General features: G+C 39.4%; 1 protein-coding gene across 11 annotated transcripts in view; it reads left to right on the forward strand.

The window, feature by feature from the left end:
• The window catches only part of CFAP92 (cilia and flagella associated protein 92 (putative)), a 97173-nt gene that overhangs the window by 70676 nt on the left and 16398 nt on the right, over nt 1-10099 (forward strand). For 10 of the 11 annotated variants that reach the window (XR_001209670.3, XR_001209668.3, XR_001209672.3 and 7 more), the window contains 7 exons: nt 239-536; nt 2373-2537; nt 3348-3560; nt 5354-5483; nt 6621-6802; nt 8131-8330; nt 9363-9493. Coding sequence is in view for 5 of the 11 variants with exons in the window: in XM_067002851.1 (XP_066858952.1) it covers nt 239-536; nt 2373-2537; nt 3348-3560; nt 5354-5483; nt 6621-6802; nt 8131-8330; nt 9363-9493 (1319 nt within the window). In the remaining 6 variants the exon portion in view is untranslated. Of the gene's footprint in view, nt 1-238; nt 537-2372; nt 2538-3347; nt 3561-5319; nt 5484-6620; nt 6803-8130; nt 8331-9362; nt 9494-10099 lie in introns of those variants that run through there. The other variant, XR_007157608.2, reaches the window with a different exon arrangement.

The raw sequence follows: 10099 nt of genomic DNA on the forward strand, positions 1-10099 counted from the left end.
ATCATTTATCTTGCAGCTAATTCTAGTGTCAGCAACATTCCTAGACTCTTCCTCATAGTTTTATTTAACTGCTAACCTTCTTTGTTGCTGCCAAATACTAGCATGACTGAGGTGACCTGAACTTCTTAACAGATATTTCAAGAAGGTTGTGTAGTTTTTCTCCCAGTAATTTTAACTGTAATGATTTGATTGCAGTAAAGATTTTGTAAACTAATAATGTGTTGATGTCTGTTTGTAGGCTCAGTTACCTCTGTCAGTGTAAGAGGTTGAGGGATGTGATTCATGGGGACCTGCTGCCCTCAGCAGAAATGATCACAGTCTTGAGTCAAGAGTATGGCGTACCATTAACTGATGAGGATCTCTTCACTCGGAAACCTCCTGTGCCCTTGTTTTCCTCTGATGCTTGTATACTATCAGGAAAATTTAGCAGAGAGAAAAAGACAGTATATTCTTCATTAGACAACTACAATGAAAAGTATGTGCAGTGGAAGAAAGAAATGGCAGAAAAAATGTCTTTTGAGAGAAACCACATTAGGGTGAGTAGTGAGGCATGAGAAGCAAGCCTATCAAAACTTCATATCCTTAATCACCTCCTCCTTCTCTTGAAACAGTGGCTCATTAGACTTAAAAAAACTTTCCTGAGGTCTTTGTAGGTATTGTAACAACATTATTAAAAAGTGCACAGTAAATTTTTGTGTATAAGTGACCGTTTCTCAAGGGGGAAAGCAATTCTAGTGCTTACAAGTAAAGAGAGGAGATGGTGTGTGAGTGGTAAGGAAACTAATTGTTTAAAGGATTTGTCATTTTTGTTTTGAGATTGGTTTCTATTTTTCTTTGTCCTTTTCTTCTCCATAGCTCCCCCAGTGTGCTTTAGTGCGTTACACAGGCTTCAGCTGCTGTGTGGGGCCAGGCCAGCTAAGCTCATATAAAAATTCTGTTTCCTTCTCTTGCCTGAAAAAGACCTACTCATGTTTGGACAACCAGAACAATTAACTAAATAAAACCAGCAGTTGCAGGCAGAGTTGAATTTTAAATAAATTTTGAAGACTTTTATTACATCTTCTGGCTTGTTACCAGCAGCCATATGCCCCTCCTGTTGCCTCAGGGAAAACACATTGAAACTAAAACCTTTCCTGTGCATATAGACATCCAAGAAGAGAGATCATGTATGTTTCCAGGGAGTCTGAAGTGTTTTGGAGTACATTGCTTAGATGAGGACTCTAGCCATCCCATGGTTTGTGAGGAATAGTCGTGAATGTTTTTAATACAAAGAGGTTTTCCCTGACATCAAAAGCTATGCTTCTACATGAGGGTACTGTCCTGGAGTTACTGAGAGACATTTAACTTCTGAGTATTTCCTTTTTCACATCTAGTCTGTTGATAAAGGAGTATCAGATGAGGCTAGAAAAGAAAACTATCTTAAGTTAACTGTTCCTGGTACTTGTATTTATAACGTCACAGGAGGACGCAAACAGCAGCACTCTTTGGCCCAAGTATTCTATGTAGGTTATACGTAAGGTAATTCTGTTTTTTGTCTGAAGTTTGCAGTCTTCCCAGTATACGTATTTTAACCAGTTTTCATTTTATACATGCTTTTGAATCAAGAGAGAAAGAGGACTGGGAAGTCCTCTGTAGATGAGAAAATATGAAATACTCTTTTAATAGCTGATAATGTAACCTTTTCAGACTTTTTGATGTAAAAAAAAAATATTTTGGAGTTAAAGCACTGAATAGATTAGGGAGCTTTTCAATGTTGTCACAGGGAACTGATATCCAAAATACAGTTTACCCCTTTTGCTGTAATTATCTATTGTGTCAAAGTCTGAATTCAAAGCCATAACTGCAGTAAACACAGTTGAATAATGTTCTTAAGTGAATGAAAAGGTATGAGGGTTTAATTACACCGTGTCAGCAGAGAAATTTGAAAAGTCGTAATGAATATTGTTACACACGTAACTATAATTGCTGGGGTGTTAATAAAATCATAGAAATGAAAGAACTAATCTATTTCATCTGATGAAGACCAGTATCTGCTCCAGAGCAGCTCTTTAGATCTGCAGTAGAAGTCATTCTCTGGTGAGTGCTTGTCTCCAGCGCAGTGCAATAGTTTCACAGCACGTCATGTGCAAGGATGAAATGAGGGACTAATCTGTAGAAAAAATGGTGCTATTTTTTTTAATAAAGTCTTTTTATCGAGTACTTTATTAACAAAGAACTGTTGAGCGCTAAATATATAAATGTAGGGTTTTAAAATATTAATGTCTTTTTAAAGTTTTTTTAATGTTTACAGTATTGGTTGCTTGTTTGTAATTTTTTTGTAACACTCTGCATTCCTAATTCAGGCAGAACTCACATGTAATCTCTATTTGCAGGCTAACATTGATGCTATATGTCAACTTAAAGGAAAGATGAAAAAGCCAAAGTTTGAAGCTTTCAGGATTTATCCTGTTGATGGCAAATCTGTTTATAACTACAGCTCTCAGAGCCTGAATTCTGCAGAACTTGCAAAGAAATATATTCGCCAGGAAATGGCAAAGGTGAACTGAGACATGTAAATGGAAGATCTTAGCTTGACATGTGCAGTGTTAAAAGAGAGATGAATTAAATAGGTATACATTGGTAACTTCTGTATTAGTACATAGGGTGGGAAGTTGGTACCCCAGAAGAGGTGTTCTTTTTTGCTGTGTGAAATTCTGCTCTTAATGTTGTGCGTTATAGTCAGGTTGTCTATTCCCCATGACTTGGACTCTAATTCTGAGCGTGGACTTCGGTAATCTTTCCAGTTCGGAGTCCCACACGTTTATAAGTGGAAGAATTTGAGTAATTGCAATGTTGAAGTATGCAATATAAAGTGATTTGGAGAATATATTTAAGAACACATTTGAAGAATCACATTTATCTGCTTTTGTCTGAACAGCTGGCTTGAATCTTAATAACAAATGTTATTTTCCTGTCTGCTAGTGGAAACTATTATAGCTCTGTGGAAAGTGTTCATGTTACACCCATGAACAACACAGTACGCACTAAAATTATTTTTGCAACCATAAGTAAATGAAAATAATATTAAAAGTATGTCATTCCGTGATTATTTTTCAGAGATCCCATTATAACACCTGATAGTAAATTGATTCTTGGATCATAATAGAACAAAATACAAAAAATATTTTTCTCAGTATTTAATGATGGTTCTTCTCCCTGTATAATTTTGATCTGTGATTAGTAGAAGCCTTAGGTAATGAAATGGTGCTGGTTCTGTCTTAGATTGTACTTTTCAGGGAAATGTTCTCCTCTCCCAGCAAAGGGAAGTTCACATTAACAAAAACAAACTTTTTTTTTTTTTTTTGTAGGAACCAAAGAACAGATTCACTTATTGTTCTGAGTACCTGTCAGCTACATTTGACCCAGTTGATGTGGTTGCTGTCTGTAAGGAATCCTTTGCAAAATCCAGGAGCATGTGGCTGTCACCGGATGGATTTGTATTTCCTGGATTTAAGAGCAGTATTGAAAGCAACCTGCACCCTCAGATGCCTGACGAGGCACGTCTGGAGGAGTTAAGCCAGGTAACATTAAACTTAAATGAATTGTCCAAAGTGAACTGAAGCGTTTTAGTATACTTGAAAGAGGTTGACTGCTTTAGCATTTGGAAGTTGCTCTTGAGGGATACAGCCCAGGCAAGCTCTTTTGAGGGTGACACCTGTATTTGCAGTTTGGGTACATCAGAACCTAGCTCACCCAGGTGATTGTTTGGATACGCAAATTCTGCTCTGAACACATATAGAAAACCTATTTGCCAGTATTAAATGGGTTTTAATAGGTATTAATGGAGTGTATGATGTTTTGATTTACATGTACAAGTGGGGTCCAGCAAAAAAAATTTTAACTCTTCCCTGTTTTGAACAGTCTTCAACATTCAGCATTGTGCATGCTTAAGCACATGTGATCTGCTGTTAGGCAGGAGATTTGTATGTTATCAGAATTGGCAAGATAAGAAAATAAAGGGATAGAACATTTGTTGTTGTTATTATTATTATCAGGATCAGTCAATTTTGCCAAGTTAATTGAACACAGACAGCACAGAGTGGAACAAGCTGAATGCTTGGAGGCTTGTTACCTTTCGATGACCATATCTTGCAAGAATGTGTTCATTTAATTTTTTAGACTTTATTTACCATACGTTTTTTTCCTACAAATGGCAATAGTTTCTCAGAAAGGTTAGAGTGTAGCTGAAGTGAAAGAGTTAATGAAAACAGAGTGCTTTCTTCTGTCCCATGATGTTGGGGAATGTACCTTCTCTTGATGGGGGAGAGAAGTTTCACTGATCAAGAGCAAGCGAAGGTATAATTTTTGATGCCTTTTGTTGAAGAGGTGAAACAGAGAGAGTAGGGGAGTTGGGCAGTACAGGATGGAAAACTTGACAAGCTGAAAAAGGGTAGCAAAAGGAGTAGCAGGCTTACAGTGCAGCAGCTGTTGATTGACTCCAGAGTTACTGAACTGAAGTAAATGGGAGACTGTGACATTTGGTGTGGGATTAAGGGTTGCCTGGTATGTTGTATTGACCATTGGCAACTATGGATGGGATGAGAGAGGGGAAGAGATCTGATGTCTTACCCTGAATGACACTAAGTGTAACCTGGCAGTGCCGGTAGCTGGGTAGCATCAATGCCAGCTGTGGCATTGAAAGAAAGTAGGAAGGAGGCTCCCTCTGCTCAAATGGGGACTTCACAGACATGACCAGCATTGTTTTTGTAATGGAGATTGATTCTGAATTCACGTGTTACCAGACAGGTGGAACAAACAAAAGCAGAAAACTAGGATCCCATTCAGAAGCAGTCTGATTTTCACACATTGCTTCTACAGACGTTTCTGTTTTTCTTCTGAAACACAGAATGTGCCCCTCATTTGTCACATCATCCTGTGGGAGGCAAACAAGTTCTTGGAGTTTGTCTAGTTTCCTACAATATTGCCATGCAGTTTCAGCACTCACTCAGCTATCCTTTAGCTGCACAGTTTTAGGTAAAACATTGAAAATACGGGGCAAACAACAGAGCGGGTATTACTTTGTAGTTTAGGAAAGATAGTTCAGTCTGATTAATCTAACCTCTATTTCATCAGCGAGTAGTCAGAGGGCCACAAAAAGTTGAACTGTATTTCACCATTGTGAGGATGAATATTCCTGCCATGTTTCTAGTGTATGCAGAACAAGCTGAAAAGCTACTTGCAGAGAGAAGTGGTCCTGTGTAGCAAAGTCTGGCAATTGTTAGCTCATCGCCCAGAAATCTAGCTAACTTATTTTTTGTGACTCCTCCCTTGTGATTTTAGCCTGGCTACTTATCGGGGTTCAAATTTAATTTAGAAATGGCAGGCGAATGCTCTGCATGCTAACATGGAGCCAGTGCTGTCACGAGACAGATGGAGCTGGGACAAACGGCACGTTGATTTTGATCTCTACACAAAGCCGCCTGTGACAACAGCCCCACTGACAGGTAATGCATCTGTTAAATTGCTCATCCCAAAGCTTTTAACTCGAAGCTCTGACATATGGACCTGAAGCCCGTTCAGTTCTGCCATCGAGGGAAAGGAGTGTGAACGCCAAGAGGTTTATCAGGGAGGTCCATGGACTGCAAAAATACTCACTCTCAAGCAAATGAAACATTGTAGGATGTAAGGCCTTCACCATCCTCCGATTTTACCCCTCCAGTCGCTTAACTTCTTAGCCTGAGTTCCTTTGTCTACAGTATAGTATGACAGAAGGGTGCAGAGCCTCTTTGGCTTATTCTTCTGTAAAGCTAGCTCTGTAGGCTGCCCGATCTTCCTTTGTACGTAGGGATTGATAACAGTCAGCTTTTGTTGCTATCAAGCTCAGACAAAAGCTACCTCACAGACGACAAGTAATACCAGAAAATGAGTCCAAAGGGGGCCTGAGATGAGCCAGTTAAATTTGCTTGCTATCAGCACAGCAGCCTGGAGTGTGTGCCTTGGTGAAGTGGTCGGTGTATGTAACCCTGTGTTCACCTGTAAACAGTGAAAGAAAAAGTTGCATTTAATTATGAATGCAATAATACTCTATTTCTAGAAATAGAGTAGGATACTATTCTAGAATACTAGAACTAGCATCTAGTACTAATTCTAGAACACTAGAATAGTACTCTAGTATTTCGAAAGTATTTTGAAAAGTTGACCATGTGTTTCTTTTTGTCCAGAACCCCCTGAGATTCACTGGAGTGTAGAAAATAATAGCTTTATTGTTGTTACTGGAATCATTGCTCTTTGACAAGTTTTCTGATGGTACATTACCCTGTAACTTGCAAAACACTCGGTTAGTGCAATTCTTCTCAAGTGCTTCTGACAGAGAAATGCTTTAGAAATTAGACAGGATTAATTTCACTTCCATGTGTTTCATGGAGTTTACAGGACTGTGAATTGTCTTTGCTGTGAGGCACTAGCCATTATTCTAATACCATTATCATCTGTTCTAGCTGAATCCTTGTGAGAAAGGTTATTCCTGGTAATAGCAAGCTTTTAGCATCCTTGTACAAACATTCAAAAGTTCTTATCTTTTCCATCTAACTGCTTTCTATTGTCTGCTTTTTCTTTTACAATCTGTTGTTGACCTTGTGAAGATGCTACTCGGGTTGTGCAAACTGCGTTTGATGATACCAAGCTGAAAGTTCACCGGTGCTCTGCTGCAGCTGAATTATCCACACGCGGGCCAAGAGCCAGTTGTCAGCTCCAGAAGCTCCAAGGACTTCTGAAAGATGAACCTCTGAAATTCTCACTCAGGAAGCCAGGACTAATCTTGAAGGTAAAGGGTAACTGTCTGTGGGTACTGATCTTGGCACCTACCTTTGTGTAGCAACAGCACTCCCGTACTTCGTGGCAGGCAGATGACAGTTTAGCACAGTAGTTTTTGAAGTAAAAATATTTGTTAAATTGATGCTGATAGGACTGGTTGACTCAACCTTACAAAAGTCTTAGAAAAACATCAGACAGCGCAGAAAATTAATTTTATTTTTATTTTTTAATTCTTTGCTGTGTTAGTCAGAGATAGTGGATCATGGGGGAGGAGTTCTGTTCAGTTAACTAACTTGCCTGTCTGCGTGCGGAAGGCGAGAAAGGAAGAACATTTTTTTGCCAGCTGGCTTAGCAGCTTTGAAAGAAATTATACTGTCCCCTAACGAAATCTAGGGGTTAAGGGACTTCTGTTGGCTGCATGCCAAATGCCTCACCATGTGTTCTCTTGATTACCATAGCTTTGTATAGACTTCCTGAGCATTGCATATCAGCCTGTTGGTGCAAAAATCACACACACAGACACCTCAGTTTTGGAAGATGAAAGGATTTGTGCTCATAAATATGAAAAGCTGTATGGGTGGCCTGCACCTAACTGTTCTTTTGTTGGCTGAATCATAGTCAGTGCTTGCATATAAATGACTGACCCAAACACTGAGCATGCTTTTAAAGCCAGTTTTGATCAAAGAGAGTGAAACTGTTGGCTACAAATGCTCTAGAAAAAACAAACAAAAAAAAAACACAGAGGAACTATGAGAATGTCCATAACACAAGCAGAGTTAAACCTCTGAGGCTGATGCCTCCCCTCCCGTTTTTTTAATAATATTCTGAATGCCAGTTCTTGTATTGAATGGACACAGCAGCAAGCTGCCTGGCCTCCTCAGGTTAGTGTCAGGCTTTGAACTGAATAATGCTTTGTGCTCTGCCTTCTGCTTTGATTTGGCTGTTCAAAATATGAAATGTGTCCATCTTGGACTCTGCCTGTTTCCTGTAATTTCAATACACAGCCTTTTTTATGCTAGTCTGCGTATAAATAATACCATTATTTTATTATATAACTTACAGTTTGCACTTCATGACATTCTACTTAAGGCTATCAGACATACAAGTCTGTCATAGCCAGTGTTTCTTAAACACATTTCCAAGGCTTCTTGGTGTAGCCCATAGGATGACATTTCTGTCCTGTTATAAAATCGTTGAATAATTTGTGAAAACATCCCTTTACAAAGGCAAGAACTACCAGTGGTCTACTAGCTAAGAAACAAGCGAGGAGGGAGAGGGGGGGGAAAAAAGGGAAGGCGAGGGGAGCCCTCCAGAACCAAGCCTGTTTTCTTATCCTAGCCTATCCCAGCCCTGTCGGTGTTGGACAACCAACCCTCTCAAAACAGTGCGGATGTCCTACCAGGCAGGAGGAAGAGCATCTGTTATGGCTTTGTACCAGGTCCTGAAGGTCAGCACAGCCTGAAGTGGAGCAAGAATATTATCCCCTGCCACAACAGAGAGCGTCAGGTGTTTGAAAAACTCAAAGGAGCAGATTTCAAGTAAGCCAACCTAATTGCTAGAAAGCACTGAATGTGGAAAAAGGGGCCTGCTATGTTAAAGGCTTCCAAACCATTTTATAGACTACATCAGGTGTTATAGTATAAAGATATTGTAGTATACATTACTAGGTTGATCAATTTTAGGGTGTATCCAAATGGAACCAGTTCTGTAGGAGACAGCTTGGTGTTTTTGGGAGGCTGACCTTTGAAGCCCAACCCCATAATCAAGGAAGAGAGTTTGCCACTGGTCATCACTTGCCCTGGGTGTCATTGTGCAGTACCGACATAGTTGCAGACTCTTTCCACAGTACTGTCAGCGACACTGGCATGTCAGTTTACACTGAAGTGAGTTTACACTGGAGACTGTGGTCTGCGGCCTTTCTAATCTAAGAAATACAAAGCTTTGTTCTTGCAGAGCAATTCTTACCTTTACAGTTTAATTACGCTGCTAGACATTTGAAGACATTTCATGTTGTTTGACCTTTCTAGACTGGGCCATCAAACATATCTAGCCTTAACAGGAAACTTTTAGTTACTAACTCCGTTACATATGGAGGAATGTAAAGTGGTTTAATGCATGTATTAGTCCTTAGTGCGGGAGATTAGTTGTTATTTTGCTCTCATGTAATCCCATCTTCTAAGATACTTCATGCATGTATTCAGTTTTTGCTGTACTCTCCCAGAATCCCATACTTGCTGTAAGTCATGCTTAACGAGGTCAGACGTCAGCCTTTTAGGTGTCAACTTGCGAAACAAATTTCTCATTAGCTGTGAGGCTGAACCTGATATTCTAGTAGGTTCAACAGCAGATTGAGTTGAGCAATGTCTCCTAGGAGTCAAGCAACAGGAATGAAGTAACATAGTAATTGATATGTGTGGCAAGCTTGTTGGGTAGTACCACAAATTTAACAGATCTAGTGGTGTTTGGTAAACGTGTTTGTTTGCTGAAGTGTTCCAATTATTCATTTAGAGACCTGTAGATTAAAGAGATGCAGCCTAATCTGAGCGACTTTTTTTTTTTTGCCATTCCAGTTTATTTTGCAATAAACATTCACTTATTTACAAGCGTGACCAATCAGCAAGAGGACGCTCTGCTACCAGTGCAGAACAGGAAGATCCTCTCCAGAATGAAATGCCAGAGCCAGCTGTTACTCTGGACACAGGTAACTTGGTTAAACAGAAAGCACTCAGTGAATACCAGAGAATTGGTAAATATGTACCTGTGACCTAAAATAATTGCCTTCTTAATGAAATCTGGCCAGCAAATACCTCCCTAAGGCAAGTAGGACAGTTTCTTAAGTGTTGAATGTGTCACAGGCTAAAACTGACTTGCTGAAGTAGGAGGTAACTACACTGTATTTGGAGATTACCAAGAGGCTAGCTTAAAAAAAAGTGTAAATAGGCATCGAGTTTGAATAATGTTTATGAAAAATGTATCATCTTATGACATTTGTTTAGATGACAATTTATCTTCAAATAAAGTTTGTTTTTATTAAAAACAAACGAACAAAAACAATGGTTGTATGTGTAAGGCTGAGGCCAAGAGGGAACAGAACAGAAAGTTCTGACAAATACAGGGAAAAATTTCTAAACGAGAGTTGAGACAGATAGCACAACACCCATCCTTTGAGAGACTCAAAGCTTGCCTGGACAAGGCAATGCTGATTGCACTTAGCCCTGCCCTTCACAGTGCATTGGGCAAGTTGACTTCCCAAGGTCCCCTCCAAGCAAAAGTTGTTGTAAGTAAATGGTCTTCCAGTAAGTAGTTG

This window comes from Anser cygnoides, chromosome 10 (assembly GCF_040182565.1).
Source record: "Anser cygnoides isolate HZ-2024a breed goose chromosome 10, Taihu_goose_T2T_genome, whole genome shotgun sequence".
NCBI lineage: Eukaryota > Metazoa > Chordata > Aves > Anseriformes > Anatidae > Anser > Anser cygnoides.